Genomic DNA, 20,874 nt, shown 5'->3' on the forward strand with positions numbered 1-20,874 from the left:
TATCTTTTTTCAGCAGTTCTTAATAATAATCTGCGTGGAAATGATCCGCAATTGCAACCTTTTTCTCTTTTTCTTTGTCTCTCTCCCATTCTATCTCATTCGCTTTCTTTTTTTCTCTACGTGGTCTACCATGTCATACCGCCATCTTGAAATGCAGTGTCATCGGCAGCGCCTCATAAGGTGGGATAAGTTAACTCGGTTCGAGCCTCGTTTACGGTTGTACGGCAAATTTTCTTTTGTATTAAGCAAGCATTATGTCGAGTGGAGCGCTTTTCGGCAATAATGCGTCGCGCGGCGCCTCGAAAAATCTGGTGGAGTTCAAGGCCGGCAAAATGACCGTGAAGGGAAAGATGGTTTATCCGGACACGCGGAAGGGCCAGCTCTATGTCTATCAATCCGACGACTCGTTAATGCACTTCTGCTGGAAGGACCGCACGACTGGGGTGGTTGAAGATGTATGATAATTATTCTTGTTTTTAAGCAATTTGTACATTGGAGAATTTATGCGCTGGAGAAGCAATTTTTCGTACGATCACGTACACAAGAACTATATTTCTACTTAGCAGTATATTACTTAGCAGTATATTAATTTCTGCATTTATAGACTTGTGTGTTTTTTCAGGACTTAATTATCTTCCCTGATGACTGTGAGTTTAAACATGTTCCTCAGTGTAAAACCGGTAGAGTGTATCTTCTGAGATTTAAGTCATCGAATAAGAAGTTCTTTTTTTGGTTACAAGTAAATATACTCTTTATGTAGTAGTTGTTAATCAAACATTTTATCGAGATCGAATTGAGTATTATCAAAAATCTCTATAATTATAATATATTTTCTCATTAATTTTTGGCCATAGATTTATTAACATCAAATTTGGTCATCCATATCATACCTATATGTAGATGGGTACTTTTAACGCATATGAAATATATAGATGCATAATATGCAGTGGCATAATATAACTTTTTTAATTAATTATGAAAATATTAAGTATATATTTTGCTTAGTAGCTTAACAAACTCAACTTGATAATTTGATATATAGTGTTTAGTGTACACTATATCTGGTATAGTATGGACTGAATTTGTTATAAATAAGTTTGGTTTAAAACAACTGTTATATTAATTTTCCTGTTAAATAATATAATTTTGTAATGTATACTTACAAAGTTATCACAGAGTAGCATATGTGATGTAACAATTTTTCTATCGTTTTATTTATATAAATTAAATTTACAAGTATTTGATAATATTTTATAATGCGACATTTACACAATTTATTTGTATTTCAAATATAATTTTATATATTTTTATATATTTTATATTATAATTTTTATAAAATTTGTATTCTTGCAGGATCTCAAAACTGAGAAGGATGAGGAGCATTGCAGAAAAATTAATGATGTACTTAATAATCCACCTACTCCAGGATCTCAGAGAAGTAGCGGTGCTAACGCCGAAGGAGATCTTCAGAATTTATTAAACAATATGTCGCAACAACAACTTATACAATTATTCGGCGGCGTTGGCCAGATTGGGGGTTTAGGTAGTCTATTAGGTACAATGAATAGACCACATGGTGTTCAGAGTACGAGAGCTTCCACCACGACTTCATCTACTCCAGCCACTACTAATGTAACTAGGCCACCCCATTCATTAACTCCTGGACCTAATGCGGACTCTAAATCTTCGAGTAAGTTAATCATTTGATTGAATAAAACAGCATATTTTTTAATGATATATCATCTAGGTAATAATAAGTCGTCAACCAGAACGACAGCTCCGTCCACACCAGCTACGACAGCAGCTCCAAGCAATAGAATACAGCTTAGCGACTTGCAGAATTTTCTATCAGAAATTCCAACGCCGTCTCGAACTGAGCCAGCTGTGCAGGTAATGTCACGTTGCATTTTCATATTTATTACTGAGTCAATTGAATTAAAACTTTGATTAAAAATTGAATTTTCTAACAAATGAGTAATATATAAGTATAATGCACTGTATTATTTTTATATTTTTATTATGAAAAAATAGTTTTGAATCAGCATGGAATAAATGATAGCAGGTAATAGAAGATCTAAGCTCATATTTCGAATCCTCTTTAAAATGTCTCTAATCTGTTAAAATGTCTCTAAAAGTGGTTTATAAATCTGATTGGCTGTAAGCCATTTTTGGAGGCACTTATATTGATAAAAGAGGATTCAGAATATAGACCATATTTTGTGAGTAGAAGATGCCTCTGTCATAAATTTTTAATGCTGGTTGTATGAATGTATATTTACATGTATTTATCCTAAAACTTATATAAATTATATAAATTATTTAGCCTTTTCATAATTAACTTCTATTTAATGAAAATATTAAAGCATCTAATTTTTATAATGATGATGAATTTTTATAATGATGTGTGATGAATTTTTATAATGATTGATTACAAATACTAGTAGATTAAATTTTAAAAAAGTAAGAAATAAAATTAGATTAATTTTAAATAGATTCGATTTGTTTATAAATTCGTAACTTATTAAAATATAAAATATTCAAAAATATAAAAACAATTATATTTTTATTATGAAAAAAGTATTTTTAAAGTATTTTTTTTTGTCATAAAAAAGCAATGATTAATATATTCAATGATCTAAATGGCTAAAGCAAAAACATATAAATTGAAATTATATTATAAGACATTTATTGAAAGTAATATATAACAATTTTGTTATATATTATATTATATGCATATTGTTATTCTTATTTTTTAATGCAAAGATTCTAATATTAATTGTTGTATTAAAAATCTGATTTCCTATCTAGCGAACATACCTACTTATAAAACAAAATTTGATTGACTTTTTTAAAAATGTTTTTCATAATTTGTACTTTTTTTCTTTAAAAATGTTTTTTTGCATTTTTTATTTTTTTTTATTAAAATATTTATATAAATAATTTTAAGATAAAGAATTTGTATATATATCAATCTAATTAATAATAATATTATTTTACTGTATAAAATAAATTTCCAGATGTCATTCTTTATCAATACAGATAACATGTTTTATCTGTAAAAAGATAAGATTAAATAGCTTCTTTCATTATAGTAGTGTCAAGACCACATCTTTAATATTTTTTGAAGCGTTTTGTTTTGAAAGAAATTATTTTTAAGGAATTAAAAAGATATAAATGTGTTTTTAAATTATTTTAAACACAAAACAACGAAACTAGTGAGATAGGTGAAGAATGAATTCCTGTATAATAATTTGGGTATGCAAATCCATGATATTGTGAAAACAGTAAATAATCATACATATGACCACAGACAGGAGTGAATCATATGAATTTTCTTAATGTATGAACAAAATGAATGAATCAGATTATCTATCATACTAATTAAATATTTTTTACAGCTGCTATCACTATCAGGGATATAAAGTGCCATTCTTGATAGCAGAAGTTGCAGAATAACTTTCAAGTTCATTCAGTGTGTTTTATGAATAATTAAAATTTTCTTCTCTCTTTGAGTGAGCAAAACGACCGAATCTTTTTAGCCTCATTCATGCATAATTAATAATAGTATCACATAATAGATTGCTATGCTAGAAAATTGTTAATTGAAATTATTATATGTGTAGCTAAATTAACAAAATTATTGCTATAAAAATTTGTGGAACAATAATGGACTTTGTATTCAACTAATGTATATTGATTTGGAATCTTAATGTGTTAAGATTAAGTTTACATGTCAGTTTATGTGCTTGTAGATGATAATATCATTATAGAAGTCACGTGATTATTGAGTTGTAGCTAACATGTTTTAATGTTGTCTACCTTTCTCTCTCTGAGACTATCAATAGGATTTTAATAATCTATAAGTGAACTCTCTACATTATTATTATTTCAAAGTGCAGTTTCATGTAATCATATTTTTTTGAAAAATTGCTAAATATATTGTATATTTTTTATCACATACTGTGAAAATACATTTATTATTTATATGTGTTTATTAGGATGTGAATTTTATAAAGAGATGTGTTAAAAAATATATAAATATGTGCGGCAAAACTCATTTTACGATGAATTAATAATAATTATCAAATTAATTAATTGTTAAACCATATTGTGATAGAACAACACTAGACAAACGAAAAGACAGAGGCATGGTTTTCTCACTGTTCAATACTATCCTTTGTCTGAACTTTTCCTGGCTGTCGGAGACTCTGGCTCTGCTGAGCAGTTGGGGAAGTTTCTCCGGGTATATCTGTTGTTTTCGTCCAGCTACAGCGCAGCTTATTGTCCGGCAGAGGGGCGTAGCGACAGAGCTGACCAACGCTATCCCAGCGGCGATCTCTACAACGGAGAGCTTGGAGAGTGCCATGAACATGCACTTGCCGCCCGGGGACAACCTGTCTACCACGCTCTCGTCTCCCCAGTTCTCCCAGGCGCTATCAATGTTCTGGTCTGCTTTGCAGTCGGGCCAGGCGGGCCCTGTCATCCGTCAATTTGGCTTGGGAACGGACGCTGTCACTGCCGCTTCCAGTGGAAACATCGAAGATTTCGTCAGTGCTATGGAGTCCGAAGCGAAGAGCGGTCAAGGACAGCAAGCGCAACAGGGACAAGACGACAAGAGTAAGAAGCAATCATCATCGGCCGATAGTCCTGATAAGAAGGACGATGACGACGAAGGCATGGCTTTAGATTAAGGATAAGATTCGTACGCGTTTTTGATTTCAGGCGGTTCCTTTTTCTATCTGAAAACCATGCGTTGCATATTATACATATTGTTACATTGAATCTATTACATGCGCAATAAAAAAAAAATCTCAATGGATATATTTTCTTCTCCGAGATAATTTAGACGACATATACATATATATATATAATTTCGGTAAAATATTTTTTTTTAGCGTGTACGTAAATGTTTTTCCAATTTTCGAGAATCTGCACTGTACATCAATGAAAGATTAATAAACACGTCGATTAAATAGAAATAAGAAATTCCATCACATGTTATTCAAATTACACATATGTATGAAGATTGATATATTGGATTTTGTATACAATATACGTTTATTGAATTTATCAAACTGCGGATGCTTAAATAAAATAATTTAAAAAAATCATATGGACAATTATATGTTGTTATATCCAAATATACCTATAAAAGTTTTAGTTACATTATTTAAAAAATCTTTTTAACTATATTGTAATTATTTAAAAGAGAATGATCTTGTTAAAAAATAATTTTATTGATAAACATAATATAGAAAAATTTAAATTCAGTGAATTTAATATATCGGAACATTTACAAGGAAGGATTCGACAAGAGCAAAGATGATTGCACGTAGGAATTATTTCCTATCTTGCATATTATTTTATGAATAATGTCCTTTAGAAACATTGGGGCACAACAGTGAAACGTGATACGTTATACAAAGAACACAATTCCCTGTTTGTGAAACACACTCTGTTTAATAAGCTAGTTCGTTTGTTTTTGCGATGGTTTTTAAATATTCCAACATGTTAAGAGTTTACTATTTAAATTTAAGAAAGATAGAATGGCGGGAAAATGCGGTCCAATCGGACACTTTTGTTTACGACGCACAAGCATTTTATTGGACCTTTACGATAATCGATATATAGCATCAGTTCTTTATTCTCTGAATTTGATAAGAACAAAATAAATTAGTCTTCTGTTGTATTATCATATTATTATGAATGATTATGGAATATTTAGCGTATTATCTAAATTGATTTTTTAAATAAAAAAAGGTTAAGTCAAAAAAACAAAAGTTGCTCGAGATGACGCCGTCAATATGTTGTCAGGTGTTTATACAGTTGATCGCGGTGATATTCTATTGGTTGCTTGATCATGACATCATTCAGGTGCGACTGTAAGCGATATTAAATCAAACATTCGGGTTCTTTTGACAGAACATTTTTTTTAAAGTAAAAAATATTCATAACATGATAATAAATCATGTAACAATTAATATTAAAATATTTATTGTATCGTTATAATAACTGTTACGATTAATTAATTATTAATTTATTTATTAATTTAAATTATTTCAATTATTAGCAATTGATAAATAAAATATATTTTTTTTTATTTTATTTTTAACTTAATAATAATAATAATAATAATAATAATAATAATAATAATAATAAACTTAATGAAAAAAAATCTCTTAGAGAGAGAACCAAACTCCATTTGCAACCGAGTATAAATTGCATGTAACAAAGATAAATGTGATAACATTTTAAAAAAAGTGACATAATGTCAGAGATAATTAAAATGAAAGAATTCATGAGTATCAATGGAGATACGCGCGATAATAGCAAGATTATTGCCGATCGGCGTTACTGGTCCGCCGCGTTGTGCCGCGCGTCCATGCCGATCGAAACAGCGGCGTCCCGGTATGGCTGGGTGTTTGTTTGTAAACAAGGCCGTATGTATGGGCGCCTGATCGCGCCGGCCCTGCGAGTGGCCGGCGCAACGCGGCTGCGCGCCGCCGCGCAAATCGAACAAGTAGTGGGGGAACTCCCTCGCGAAATGCTGATCGCTGAATGCGCCACGGCGAAATTCCGCTGAAAAAGCCGCCGCGGCGAGTAACGCGTTGGGCCGGACGCGAAAGGAGCCCAGTTTCCTGTCTGCGTGTGAATCCAATCGGCCGCTACGGCAAGTCACGACGCGTCGTGATCAGTGTCATCGTGAAATAAGCTGCGGGTATCGTAATTTCTCCTAATGCCATTGTTGTGATAGCGGTACCGCGACGGCAGCGGCGGGTGCTAAGCGGCAGAGAGGGTGAAGAGAAGAGTGGCGAGCGGGCGGGCGGGTAGGCAGGCTGGCTAGGGGGAACGAAAGGGAGCAGGAAGAAACGAAGGGAAGGGAGCGGGGCGGGAACCAGGAGGAGAGGGCAGAGTGAGACGGTGTGCGTGTAAGCGCACACTCGCGCGCGCGCACACGTCCACGTACGTGTGCACAATGGCAACCTTGACACTTGGTGATCGTTTTTGGCGGCTCCGCGCCGTGAAGATCGTGCGTCCGGCGACATCGCGTCGTAAGTGAAAGCGACGAGACGACGGGCACGCCTCAGGCAACGATAACGTGAGAAAGAGAGAGAAAGAGGAGGAAGAAGCAGGAAGAAGCGAGCGGTATCGAAAGACGCGCGGGAGTGTCGTGTACGTGGACATCATCGTCGCGACTCAGTTTGAGATCGCTCGTATCCTTGATTCGCATGTCATTCGTACTCGCGAGTTTTCTCGCGCGGTCCTCGCCGGAGTCGCGTGCCCTCCCTTTGTTTTGATCCTCGCGCCCGACATCCTTTCGTCCTCGAGCGCGGCCGCGAAACCGTCGCGCCGCGTCGCGTCGCGCTGCGTCACGAGCCGTGCCGTGCCGTACCGCGTCGCGTCGCGTCACGAGCGCGCGGCATCTCGACGCGAATCACCGTCAGACGCGGCCGAAAATGTTGAAGGTTAGACGGGGGTGACAAGTGTCATCGGTCGCTGTGCAAATGGTATGAATCATCGTCCTCTTGCTTGTCGAATCGTCGTCGTTGTGTTGTAACGACGCGTTCGTCTGTGTGCGAAGCGATAAAATTGTGATAACTGCGAAGTTGCTGTGTGTCTCGTTTTATTAGATGAACTTCAAACACGCGCGTAATTTAACGAGTCTGTACTCACTTGTCACACGTCTTGATTATGCGTCACGACGAGGTTTCTTTCACGATGCCTTGTTTTATGACGAATTGGTCGCAAATTGCATAAATTAAATTATAAAAGATATAACTACATATAATTATGTTTATATCATATACATTAATTAATGAATACCATGAAAAGTTTTTGTGCGGTTTTCGCGAACTCGTAAACTCTTGACACTTTTACGTAACAACGTCGGAAGGTTTGAAATCAACTTTGTGTATGATAACTTTACACAAACGCTAAAATGCGATCAACCGTCGGGGATTTACCGTAAAATTTCGCGGACCGGTGTGGGCTTTTTAAAGATTCGATATGCAAGCGTGTCTTTGATGTGCGGTTCATCGCTTATTGTCACTCGGTGAAACGTGCACGGAGAAACGTCAGTTGCGCGCGCGCGCGCGCATCATGCGACCGGTCGGACGACCCAATTTCTTTTCTCGTCACTTGCGTTACGACGAAACGCACGAGATCGCGGAGCGCAGACAAACCCGCATGGTCTACGGCCGCGTGTGCGCGAACGCATGCGGAAACCGCGTTTCTTCCTTCAGCGTTCGGCGCCGAATACGCGGGATACAAGGGAGAGATTGATCTGGAAGAAAAAGATGAAACTCGATTTTAAAACATCCGCATTTTTTAACAAGAATCGAATATCATTAATTGCAAGCATGATCATATTGTTGAAATCCGAGGGAATAATTACCGTTTTAATTACTTCGTTATTATTAATATGTAGAGGGTGGAAGATATAATCGTTGAATCAAAATAAAATATTGCAAAGATCCTGTGAAAGACAAGTATGAATTAAGAATCCTATTTCGTGAAATAAATATTTTCTTTTGAATCACCGGTTTGTTGCTTTACCAGACGTAATTGACAATATGATGACGAGACAGCGACCTCGTTCGTGTGTCCGGTGGATAAGAAAACTCGATGACACGAGCAACGGAGCCGCGAAAGTATCGTACGCGACGTTTTGTTTTGAACCTTCGTGTTTGCTTTAAGAGCAGTATATGTTTAACCAACATAGAATACTAAATTGCATATATCGTGAGAAACAAATTGAATTCGCTAGATTCAAATGAATTGATCGTGTACAGATAGTCGAACATTTTACGAATATTTTTTGCTTTTCTTCGAAGTTGATATCAGTGCTCATGTTCCCACGTGCGATTCTATCTACGTGTTGCATTGAGAAGCGTAATATTTCATTATATAGCATACATTAAATGTGTGTGCGTGTATATACAGGGTGACAGATATATTCTGGAGAGAAGTTTTCTTGCGAAGAAATTTCAATATATTTATAAATAGATATAACAAATTTAATTTTAATATTTTATTAACAATATTTTAAATATTTTATTTAACAATTAATAACATGCAATTATTTTTCAATTATATCATTTTTTATTTTTATTACTAGTTTGTAACTTGTATTAAAATGATATCTCTTGATATGCGGCGCATATAATGCCCTTGATGCCTGTGATGTATAGTCCCAAACTTTTTTTGGGCCCCATTACATTTTTAAATCGCTTTAAATATTTATTGTCATATTTATTGATCTTAAATGTATCTATCTAGCATAAATATATCTGTGAACATTTGAAGTTCAACAATTACTTTAAAGTATATGCAGTACATGCACATCACAGGATGTGAAACGTGTCATATATCAAAATTTTAAAACAAACCTCAGACTAATAGGAGAAATAAAAAATGATAATTGAAAAATAATTGCATCAAATATTTGTTTTTAATTGATAAAGGAAGGAATTAAAATTGAATTGGTTATATTTATTTATTCTGAATATATCGAAATTTCTTCGCGCGGGTATCCGGAATATATTTGATGTGTGTGTGTGTGTGTGTGTGTGTGTGTGTGTGTGTGTGTGTGTGTGTGTGTGTGTGTAATACTATATTTGAAGTAACATGATGCAATCTGTTATGGAATATCTCTTATGCCACCACAATTTTCTCGTTCCGCTAAAACTTGTTTTCGTCCTACGTAAAATGTATCGTGATAACAGATTCCGGTGTACCTAAATAAAATTGATCGCATAATTAATATTACGAACGAGCGAAAGATCAAGCTGTACTGCGAATGATACGCGTGAATCAGTAAGTAAATGAAGTGCTTAAACGACTCGTTTAAATGTATGGATTATTGATGAACGGTTCTCCCGGCTTTTGTCTCCATTTATAATGTTATCACTCGGCAACGAAGTGGAAATAACGTCGAGGTATGTCACATGTCGCCTCTCGACAATCGATGATTTTTTTTTTCTTATTCTATGCTTAAACATATTTGATTTTATATATATATATATATATATATATATATATATATATATATACGCATATATATTTTTCGCAAATATCTCTTGTCCGAGTCTTAATATATTTTAAATAACAAGTTTCTTTTTTTTTTTTTATAAAAAGAGATAAAGGATTGCATCTTGTCATGAGGAAAAAAGAAGATCCTCTTATCTACTGTTATTATCTCTTCGCGATATTAAATATTATCACAGATATATAACAACAACCTGATGAAATGAAAGAAATACTGCGAGCATTATTACATCTGAAGTTATATTCGGATTTTCTTGTACTTATTCGTTCCCAAGGAAATTCACCCATTTTTTCAATCTCCCTTATGTTTATCTATCTAAATTAAAATATAAATATTCAATGTATATAAGTTGAAAAAATATCCAACACAGAAATATAGGCAACATTCGGCAAAACAAAATCTTAAAATTTTAAAATAGCATGTTTATATTTCTTGGAATTCTTAGGGATTTTTTTAACTCTTGAAAATTAGAGAATGTGGAATTGTATTATATTTATTTTTTAATTTAAATTTTGCTTTTTCCAGAAAAAATTTTTAATAATTTTGTTTAATACAAATTGTTGATAATTCATCAATTATTCAAGTTAGTAATAAGTAATAAATCAGTCAATTATTCACTTTAGAATGATTAAATCAAAAGATTATCCAAATACTAGTACTAGTACTTTCTTTCATGATTACAAAATATTAAAAACGCGTAAAATAAATTTATCTCGAAATTGCATTAAAAAAGTTAATTTTACCTGAAATTATGAACAAATGAAAAATAAACCCAGGAATTCTCAGAGAATGTTTTTTTTTTACAATATTTGAATAGATACCCTGTAAAATTATAACCATAGATACAGTAATTTTATCAAACTTTTAAATTATATTTTCACAAAAATTAAGATGTTTAAGAAGAAGAAAGCTTTAAGGAAAAAAAAGGAAAACTTGAAAAAAAAAAAAAAAGAAAGCCACCACCGCTGCCTGCCCGTGTTTTTCCGCTTAATCTCGCGAGTGCGCGATGAACATCCTGACAAATCCTGACGTATGGATATTGTTACAGAGAATCGTGATCACGTGTGCGGACATTGACGTCGGAGTGGCAGCGAGGGATGCGATTTCCCGTGTTCGTGAGTGATAGCCGCGGCAGCACGGCTGCCGCGACCACGTAGTCTCGCGTGCACGCACGCGAACAGAACAGTATACAGTGTCGTCATCGTAGCAGCCGTCGTAGCAGCAGTCGTCGTTGTCGTCGTCGTCACCGCTGCTGCTCCGTGCGTGCAATCTGAGAATGCCGGTGTGAAGTGAAGAACAAGCGCTCTTCGAAAAAACGCTCCGATCCTTGCATATCGTAAATCTCATAAATCTCACCTACCACCCCCCCCCCCCCCGAAGATACACGCAGAAACAAGGTGAGCGCGAACTGAATTTTTCAGCAGAGAGACGAGCGTCGTCGCGGGATTCGAAACTCGACAGAATCTCGCCGAGTTCAGTTCTCGTGAATCTCTGAAGACGCGCGAGAGCGTATCCGAATCGTATTCCTTTGTCGCATATACGCAGGCGGAAATTGAACTCGTCGAGATTGTCATGATTTCAATGCATTTTCTTTTTTTTTTTTTTTTCCATTGTTAACTCTTTCAAGGCATCGACGATGATTTATTTCAGAGAATCTTCGACGTTTCGTTGTGTTTTTGGAAATTAAAATAGAAATCTAACGGTCACTCCAGTTTTACGTAAAAAATTTCTTCTGGTTGCGCAGCCAAAAGATTGTCTTGAAAGAGTTAAAGTCATTTTGTGTACTTGTAGCACAGATTGCTTGGTTTACGTAATTGCAGCTTCATTAATTTATGATTTATGTCTTAATGTACTGCTTAATTTGCTTTATATCTGTCATTTTTTTTTTTTAGACATCGTATGGGTTGCTTGAAGTAGCTACTGGAAAATTATACTAACTATTCTCAATTTTGAATTCGGCAAATTGCTAATCAACTACAATTGGCTATGCTCTTTGCGTATATTTAGTGCTAATTGTACTAATAGACGTTGAGACTACGGAAGAATTGTCAAGGAATGAATCGAATTATATTCAGAATAATAAAGAATCCTCTGTGTGCAACATAAAATTTATATTAATAATTTTATGATATATGCATGTACTATAACCTATATATGCATATTAGCAAAATTACTGCGGTTTAGTATTCTCGTGCAGTATGATTTTATTATCGCGAGCGTAAAATGTGTCACATCTTGGCATATCTATTTTACTAATTACGGGTAACGTTAATTGCGAAGTAAATTTGTTCAAGCAAAATGTAGCGAACAAATCCTTATTTTCTGACGATTATTTTCTGTACGACGAAGGCATCGATTTCTTAGTTTAAGTCCGGTTTAAGATACGCGGAGACGAAACAGAGATATTCATGCTATGGAAAGATACGTCCGCAAGGACGATAGCGGTGCACGATCAGGACAGACAAAGAATGAAGGGAACGAAACGCGCACGCATATGGACGAAAGGGAAGGAATCGGGAGAGAGGAAAGATGGAGGAAGAGAAACAGAGTGAGGAGCAGAGAGGTGGGCAAAAAAAAGAAGAGGCGAAACTACTCGATAAACTTGAGAAACGAGAATCGCACCGATCTGTCGAATTTATTGCATTTTATTTAGACGATATTTTGCGTTATTTTCTTTGTATATTTTATTATTAATCGCGCGGAAATGTCAAAACAATATAAAAAAAATTCATGTTTCTCTAAACATGTCAGATGTTGATGCTATATTGTGTTAAAAGATATTAAAAGCATCAGAAATATTCATAATTGCGAATTATATTGATGTAATGATATCTGAATAATATAAAGAAAAAAATCGTCTTTTCTAAATAACTAATCGTTATAAATAAGAAAGTATATAAAAGAAGGTATAGGAATAAATAGTAACAAATAATTATGTGATTTGATTTGACGATTTCAATTTATTATTGAATTTATACTGAGAAATCATTGTAACTTTACCAGCAAGGATTTTATTTCTACACAAAATTTCTGCAACTTTTTCGAAAGTAATTATTTATGCAAGAAAAAGAAATTTAAATTATATGAATTTGCTTAATATGTCTCATATAAGGTTATATATCTTTTTAACATATGTTATTTTATTATTAACATGAACAATCTACATCACATTTATAAAGTTATACATCTCATCCTACAATTTTAATTAGCGCAAAATTGTATCGTTTTCATTGCGTGAGACTGATATTTTTTTATATCGAAAAGTTTATATGAGTGCGATGCGCGTAAAACAATTAATGACATCAAATAGATAATTAATAATTTGACAAGTATAGCACAAAATATAACAGACATTTTGCGAATTGAATTCGCTATGCATTTTACTCAACAGGTTTTATAGTTATAAATCTCGAAAGAATAAATGCCACCAGAAAAGTACCCGCTACAAAACAAATGACAAACACATACCAAGTCTCTTCGTCAAATACATCGGTGAAGGCTGGAACTTGACTGTAGAGCATATCGATAAGTCTTAAATTGTAATCTTTATTACTTCCTGTTTGACTCGCCATTATTAAGTTATCTTATTTCCTGTAGATTTAAAACGAGTAAAACTAGTGTATCCCTTTCTTACGATTACAGTTTGCAATCAAATATTTCGATCAAGTTTCTACAAAGTTTTAATTTACGAATCTCCCGTCTTTCGTCCTTAGCAGATAGAAAATTCTGCAAAAATATAAGTGATAATCATTATCGCTATATAATCGGTTTATCCCTTTCTATAAAATTTAAACATACGCTAAATTTAATTAATATAAAATATTTATATAGTAGAAGATATTGACCGTGTAAAACATTATTATATTTTTAGAAAATATTAGAGAATAGAACGAAAATCTTAATTCAAATATTAAAGAGAGTTAGAATCATAATTTAGAAATTTCGTTCAAGTAGATTTGTGAAAAATTTGTACACTGTGCAAACACAATTTGATATTCTTGATTTATTACCAATAATAAGCGGCCCAATAAGTTGCCAATGAAATTAGAGCGTTACTCCTCTACGCTTGCTCCATAATTTTATTCTATGATGCGGTCGTTTTTTCTTCTTTCTTTCCTTTTCTAAACGCTCTTTTTCAGCCTCAAGCTTAGCTGGATCGGGCGGGATCAAACTAGTAATGTGCTTGTTGTAAAGCTCCAAAACATTGAGGGTTGTTAAAAGAGCCGTTTTGAATATCACTTTTTCGCCGGATTCTGAAAAATAAACGGGTCGGGAGTGATCTACTCGCTTATCGCGACGATTACGGCAGAAAAGATATAAAAGAAAAGTCTAAATGAATAATTCAGACATGATGGCCACGGTATTAATTCCACCGAATTGCTAATATGCTTTTCATTAGTACACGCGTTTTTTTTTGACGAATTGTTAAACGAATCGCAAGAATACGTTCAATTTAATTACTGAACATATATCTTTCTTTCTTGCATTTTTTTGTATACCTTTCCGTATTGTGTAAGACGAATATTTGCATGAATGAATAGGACGATAGCGATACGCTCGCTGAAACGTTGAAAAGTAACAATCCTATATTTTTGCTATTATACTCACGAAGATCAAACGTGATGGTTGGTTCGGAATGATCGCATAGGACTTCCGTTTTCAATGCACACTGCGGATTCGTTGCACGGACTTTCGAACCGCTAATGAAATATAGAAAATCTCTGCAAATAAAAAGCGTTATGCACGTTATTCTCTTTATGTGTCACCTATAACGAAGTCTCGCATATTCGCACGCATCTGTAGTCTTTCTAAAGTCTTTCTAAAGTGTAGAAATTAAATTTTTCATCGCTTAAATCTATGTTTCGTTCTTTCGTTCTCTTCCCTCTTTTATCTTTTTTTATTTTTAGTTTTGTGTCTCGCGACAGCTTTGCAATAAAACGCAATTTTTTAATTCTCCATCTCTTGTTTCTCAATGTTGTTTATCCTTTCCTTTCACAGGCAAAATGGCACAAATGGAGCAGCAATTACCGCTTCCAATGCCAGATTTAAGTACTCTTCGTATAACCACAGCGGTCTCCATGCTTGGCAAAGCATATGGATGTGGCCAATGTAATGGTGAGTTACGTTCGTTTAAGCAATTAGGAAACATGAGAAGCATCAGAATGAAACGCAAAGAAAATTACGATTTTCCGCGTCCATCTGATCTTCCTGATTGCGTACAAATTTATAATAAGAGGGAAACAGGCATAAACCGATGACTCTTCAGTTCGAAATGTTTTCACACTCACAAAATATTCAGATCGAGTATTCAAAGACATATCCAAATTAGATCTCAGTCCACAATCTAAATTAGATATACCTTGACATGACTTGTGACAATGACATATATTTAAAAAAAAAAACAAAATTTTTCAGCAAATGAATTCGAATGTTTTGAATCATTAAGATTTTATAATATTATTTTTGTATGCGATTCTGGTATAATAGTTGTAAAGGAATAAAAATATCATTATCTCTTTATTAAATGTCAATTCTTACCTATTATAAACATAAATTCTCAAAAAAATCTTTGACTTGTAACATTTCTGATGCAAAATTAGAAGTTTTAGATCGAATTTTAACAATTCAATTATGTTTAATTATTAATTAGTTATTAATAATAAGATCTTCTTTTTCTTGCAAACAGATAGAAGAGTCAAGAATGATAGTTTTTTAATTATGTCTTTATTGTGGCAAATGAGTGACATTGTGGCTCGGATATATAATTGGATTTTTACATATTGTCAACATAGTTATTAAGTAAAGTTGAAATAATTAAATTATGATAAGAATTCTACAATTAAAACAGATAAAAAGAAAAAAATACACGCGTACGCAAATAAAAGATAAAGTAATGCAAGAGCATCTTATTTGAGAGTTAAAGTCAAAATTCTGAAATCTCAGACGATTCTTAATTCGCGATGAAGTTATATTTACAAGTTATATTTACGTATCGTGCACAAGAAACCTCTGAAGAATAGGGACACACACACACACACACACACACACACACACACACACACACACACACACACACATACACGCGCGCGCGCGCGCCATATAAAATAAAAATAAAGGCACAAATAGAGTTTATTTTGTCAAATCGGAATCAAAAATCTCCGCGAGGCGGTTTTATCTCATAATTCAATATATGAAACGGGGGAGGCGAATGATTCACACTGTCACGATATCGAACACAGCCACGATGATGTGTGCAAACGTCAAAGCCGCACGGTATCAGAATTGCGAGGAATCGGAAAAGAACAGGGAAGAGGGGAGACTCCTCGTTCTTTACCTGTCTACGTAACGCGGATTATCCTGATGAGATACAGGACGCTGTAAGCTCGAGAATTTTTCGCGGTCTGAATGCTACCTCGAACTAAATAACGCACACGATCGGAACACTCCTATAAATAACAACGGGAGGGGGCTGCGCTTCGTCTATTAGACTGGCGCCGAGAGTGCGCGTTGCGCGTGCGTGTCCTGTGACGTCACCGAGTACCAACTTGACCTGGTAGCCCGCGGTTGATCGTTATCATTGGGGGTGACTTCGATCATGGATAGAATTAAGGCCTCTTTTACCAATTTCCGATTAAGTTAATCGACGATTAACTCGCAGGGATGTCAGTAGCAGATCAGAACTTGTCAGTATTGACTTAATATTCTTTTCATGTCGCATCTCGTAGAATTATATCTGATAATATAAATGAAAATTATTAAAAAAATTAATAGAAAACAAATATAGATTATGAAAATTTTCCTTCTAATAAAATGTTGTTTAGTTTTTAATCATTAACAATCGTGATAATTGAGTTAATTGTTGATTAGTTTAACCGAAGATTAGTGAAAGAGATCCTCAGTTTCTTGCTTGATACTAAACAAAAAAAGACTAAGGATGACGAATTATATAATTGGAAATCTTTCCGCAAGCAATTTTGCAAGATTAATTAAGTTAATTAAGTCAATCAAATTTTCGCCAAAGTCCCTAAATTCCTTAGAGAGACATGATTTATTTTCGAAACCACGTATATTCATTTTTTTCCGTTGCGCAGACAATTTTAGATAGCTCGAAATAAAATATGATCGAATTTTCGTCGATGTATTCCCATAAGAAAAAAAGAAATTTACGTGTCAATACGAAAAATGGTAGCAATTTTTTCTGAACATTTTTAATCTTTCGTTCAAAGAACACGCGGGATTATGATCTGGAAATTTAAAAATGAAATACGCAAACTGTCGCGTGAACGCGTTTCAATAATTCCCGCGGAGTCACGCGAGAATCGCGACGCGCGCTCGTCGCGCGGCCAACTTCAGGATAAGACTAACCTCGTCTGCTTGGAGTTACCGTTGAACGGGTCGAAACGAATATTAATCCTCTTAACGGGCATCAGATTGACGCACTTGAGTTGTTTTATGATTGCGCCGAACGTACCGCTGGAGCGTAAGACGGCTCCGGAGAAATGAATGGACATTTTGATAACTGCGACGTGAACACGATGATCGCAAATATACCGCGTTCGCGGCGACACTGTCCGGCGACTTGTCGCACCAGTGCTGCCACCTTGACAAATCCCATTAGCAGCAAATCGATCTTGCGCAACGCGCCGCTGTGATAATGATCATCATGACATACCGATGATTTTTTTTTTACTCTTTCTTTTTAGTTTATAAATTATTATTATTATTATTATTATTATTATTATTATTATTATTATTTATAAATGAGGCAGAACTTGCTCGCTCACGAACAGAATTTGTTCTGTTGCCAAAAGCGAAATATATTATTAGGAAATAAAAATCTTGTAAATGTATAATAAATTTTTTCTTTTAATTAATACAACTCTGATATTATCCTGTAAAAAAAAAACAAATAAATCTAAACATTAAAATTATAAAATAATTTGCATACGTAACATTTTATTTAAAATCATTTTTTTTCTTTTTATGTCATTAATTACATAAAATTAATGACATTATATTATTTTTCTATTTACTATTATTTGCTTCATATAGGAAAAATATTTGATTAACAACAACAAATAATGCAATTAGAAATTTTATCTTAACTATTTTGATCAAATTAATCGTCACTTAAGTTGTGTTCGTTCGCGTTCGCGATGTCAGATTACAAGATTACAAATACAATCTCTGATTAACAGTAAAATGAAGAATGACAGGGACAATGACGCGTCGATTAAATCTTCCATATTGATGCTCATCGCTATTTTTATTCATTATTCTCGTTTCAATCGATTAACTATGATTAACTACGAAAAAGTCGCTACATTATAGCGTCGTCATAATCAATTCATCTCTTCTTTACGCGAGAGGAAAATTCAACATCCAAGATTTTTACGCGTATCGCGTTCGTGAAGATTTTGACGATGGTCAACGGGATTTTTCGAACGGGTCACGAGTACCCCGCGCGTGGAAGCGCGATGCGAGCGAATGAGACGTCAACGAATTACCGACGGCCGCGGCTGTCGTTCGTCGCGTGGCGATTGGCCGCGACGCGGGCCAATGGGCGCTGCGCTAGCGGACGCCATTGCGGAGGGACAGTCTCGTTCGGTGGTGTCGTTCGCAGTGTGTGTTGTGGGAAGCGTGTGGTGTGGCCAGTGGGGTCTTGTGTTGAATTTTTTACTTATTTATTAGTGGTTATCTGGTCTTTTACATTCGGCAGCAGCGAGAATGTACCCCGCAGGACAACGTGAGTGTCGCTGCGTCGTCGAACCCGCGCGGGGTTCCGCAAAAACCCCCGTAAACACACTCGAACGTCCCTGCGGATCTCACGACAAGCGAGCGAGCTCCGCGGGCTCACTCGTCTCCGCTTGCACACTCGCACGCTTGCTCGCTCGCCTGCCTTTGGCCCTCGGACGCTCGCTTCTTTCTACGCTTCCTAATCGCTCTCCCTCTCCTCCCCCGCCCCCTCCTCTCTACGGAAACGTTGCGGGGAAACGCGACGCCCGTGCATGAAGACACGCTCAATGACCTCGGATGAACCTCGTTCAACAGGCACGCGTGTCGTCACTCACCCGCGACTCAACGGTCTCCACGCGTTAGCTAATCCTGCTCTAGCGATTCTCTGTCTCTCTCTAGATTATGATCTTATCTACTGTACAAACAAAGGATTCAGGGCTTAGGCGTTAGCGAACGGCGATAGGAAAGATGAATTGAACTTTCGTCGTATTCTATTAAGAGATTGGTGATTCCCTTCCTCGTTATCGAGTTTCGAGCGTCACACGTGGAAAATTGGTTCCGCGTTTAAGCGAGCCAGCTTTATGTGTCACATGCTAACGATATGAGTCACGTAGTAAAAGATTACTTCTCAAATCAGAAGCATCACTGGAAATGGTTTTTTAAACGTTGAAGTTTTTATGGGAATGTGTAGCATATACATCGTTAGAACTATGTAACACACTGATACTAAGATCCTACTAATGATCCTATTATGTCTCTAGAATAATTTAAATCTATGATGCACTATATTATCTTCTTTTAATCACTTCAAAGTTAATCACTTTTTTTCTGTTGAAAGTATAAATTGTTTTTATTAAGATCATTATTGAGATTATTTTGTTTGTTGTATGTCAAATTTTTTTAGACTTATTACTCGACCATAGTCAACATAAAGTTTGAAATGTTTGCATGACAAGTGAAATATCAGCTCAATGATACTATTTCATTTGTCATATAACTAATTCTTTAAGACGTCTTGATTGATTATAGGATAAAATATTCTGAGACTTTGAGAACTTGAATTTTTTGTAGCTATTCAATACGTTTGAAAAATCTGTTGTGTGACGAATGAAATAGAAATCATATCTTGTGCCCTTCAACATTACTTTATTTAAAGCAATAAAATTCTTAATTATTAACGTATTTTTTTAATATAAGAATTAAATATAAATAAAAAGTATCATAAAAATTATAAAGGATTCTTTTTGTAATAAAAAAATAGTTTCATAAAAGTACTTTCCAATATACTTTCAAAAAAAAATGAAAATTTCTTTTACGAGATGCTATTTGTAAGATCTGTATCATAGTTTTACGAAAATTAAAAAATATTTCTTATATAGACATAAATTAACAAGTGTATCTGTATGAAAATATAGATATTGAAAGTTGTTCTTTAGCAGAAAGGCTTTAATGTTTGAATAAGTTTTATTGAATATATAAATGTTGAATATTATAGTATTAAAATAAAAATAATATAATAAAGATATAAAGTGTGTGACATAGATACAGTAATAGGAATGTCAGTAAGCACTTAGTATTGAAAATAATTTAATATTAATTATTATTTAAATTATTTAGTAATTTAAATGGCATTAATTTTAGGTTGATATTTATGTTTGTTTATTTTACTATCTCCTATGATTCTTGCTGCAAGAAATAATGGCAAGTCATGTTTACACATTATACGTTTGCATAAATATTGGAATATATTTTTGTTTAAGATAGGAAAATGATGTTATTGAAAATATATCTTGTTAATTATCTTGTTAAATATGTCCAAAGATGTTTTTCTGCGTTTTATTATAATCACTGACATAAAAAAAGAACTGGAAGATACTGTAATCTGTTAACTTTGACTTTAAAAAATTCTTTCTTAAGCGTTAATACTCTCATTTTATAGAATAATTGCTTCATACAACACTTTACAAACAATACAAGTGCATGTGAAAATACGTTCCGATTATAACAAACCAAGCATTCCAGGGTACATAAACAGAAATAGAAAAAATGAAAAGTGCAAGTATGTAATGCTATCACTAAATCCATATAGA

At 34.3% G+C, this 20,874-nt stretch overlaps 4 protein-coding genes across 12 annotated transcripts in view; 2 read left to right on the plus strand and 2 right to left on the minus strand.

The window, feature by feature from the left end:
* Positions 1–126: 126 nt before the first annotated feature.
* Positions 127–5,111, plus strand: Rpn13 (regulatory particle non-ATPase 13). Of its 2 annotated transcripts, none has more exons than XM_011649918.3 (5): positions 127–455; positions 623–739; positions 1,354–1,690; positions 1,748–1,890; positions 4,293–5,111. In XM_011649918.3, the coding sequence occupies exons 1-5, from the start codon at positions 255–257 to the stop codon at positions 4,689–4,691; spliced, it is 1,197 nt and encodes a 398-aa protein (XP_011648220.1). In that variant the 5' UTR covers positions 127–254; the 3' UTR covers positions 4,692–5,111. The 2 variants fall into 2 exon arrangements, with proteins under 2 accessions (XP_011648220.1, XP_011648221.1); XM_011649919.3 differs by having other exon boundaries at positions 130–455; positions 4,461–5,111.
* A 1,407-nt stretch (positions 5,112–6,518) lies between these two features.
* AGO1 (protein argonaute-1) overlaps positions 6,519–20,874 on the plus strand; it is a 30,046-nt gene continuing 15,690 nt past the window's right edge. The window contains exons 1-3 of one of the 8 annotated variants that reach the window (XM_089076968.1): positions 6,519–6,718; positions 11,097–11,445; positions 15,047–15,163. In XM_089076968.1, coding sequence (XP_088933094.1) covers positions 15,052–15,163 — 112 coding nt within the window. In that variant the 5' untranslated portion in view covers positions 6,519–6,718; positions 11,097–11,445; positions 15,047–15,051. Of the gene's footprint in view, positions 6,719–6,860; positions 7,509–9,790; positions 9,939–11,096; positions 11,446–15,046; positions 15,164–18,575; positions 18,795–20,723; positions 20,844–20,874 lie in introns of those variants that run through there. The other 7 variants (XM_089076970.1, XM_089076971.1, XM_089076969.1 and 4 more) reach the window with 7 other exon arrangements.
* LOC112553106 (uncharacterized) lies at positions 12,981–13,620 on the minus strand. Its single transcript, XM_025220116.2, has one exon. The coding sequence runs from the start codon at positions 13,618–13,620 to the stop codon at positions 13,429–13,431; it is 192 nt and encodes a 63-aa protein (XP_025075901.1). The 3' UTR covers positions 12,981–13,428.
* On the minus strand, positions 13,577–17,636 carry mRpL53 (mitochondrial ribosomal protein L53). Its single transcript, XM_089076978.1, has 4 exons — positions 17,414–17,636; positions 14,657–14,769; positions 14,059–14,301; positions 13,577–13,774 (listed from the first exon to the last, which is right to left on the minus strand). Exons 1-3 carry the CDS (start codon positions 17,557–17,559, stop codon positions 14,093–14,095), a joined length of 468 nt encoding a protein of 155 aa, XP_088933104.1. The 5' UTR covers positions 17,560–17,636; the 3' UTR covers positions 13,577–13,774; positions 14,059–14,092.

This window comes from Pogonomyrmex barbatus, unplaced genomic scaffold (assembly GCF_055798465.1).
Source record: "Pogonomyrmex barbatus isolate J1 unplaced genomic scaffold, ASM5579846v1 scaffold2, whole genome shotgun sequence".
NCBI classification, from domain to species: domain Eukaryota; kingdom Metazoa; phylum Arthropoda; class Insecta; order Hymenoptera; family Formicidae; genus Pogonomyrmex; species Pogonomyrmex barbatus.

Excerpts from the sequence above, each read along its gene's own strand:
- Rpn13 (XM_011649918.3), top strand. The coding sequence starts at position 255 with ATGTCGAGTGGAGCGCTTTTCGGCAATAATGCGTCGCGCGGCGCCTCG. Across the intron at positions 740-1,353 it reads AGTTCTTTTTTTGGTTACAA|GATCTCAAAACTGAGAAGGA; the intron begins GTAAATATACTC and ends GTATTCTTGCAG. Across the intron at positions 1,891-4,292 it reads GAACTGAGCCAGCTGTGCAG|AGGGGCGTAGCGACAGAGCT; the intron begins GTAATGTCACGT and ends ATTGTCCGGCAG.
- LOC112553106 (XM_025220116.2), bottom strand. The coding sequence starts at position 13,620 with ATGGCGAGTCAAACAGGAAGTAATAAAGATTACAATTTAAGACTTATC.
- mRpL53 (XM_089076978.1), bottom strand. The coding sequence starts at position 17,559 with ATGTCCATTCATTTCTCCGGAGCCGTCTTACGCTCCAGCGGTACGTTC. Across the intron at positions 14,770-17,413 it reads GGTAACTCCAAGCAGACGAG|AGATTTTCTATATTTCATTA; the intron begins GTTAGTCTTATC and ends TTTTATTTGCAG. Across the intron at positions 14,302-14,656 it reads AACCATCACGTTTGATCTTC|AATCCGGCGAAAAAGTGATA; the intron begins GTGAGTATAATA and ends TTTATTTTTCAG.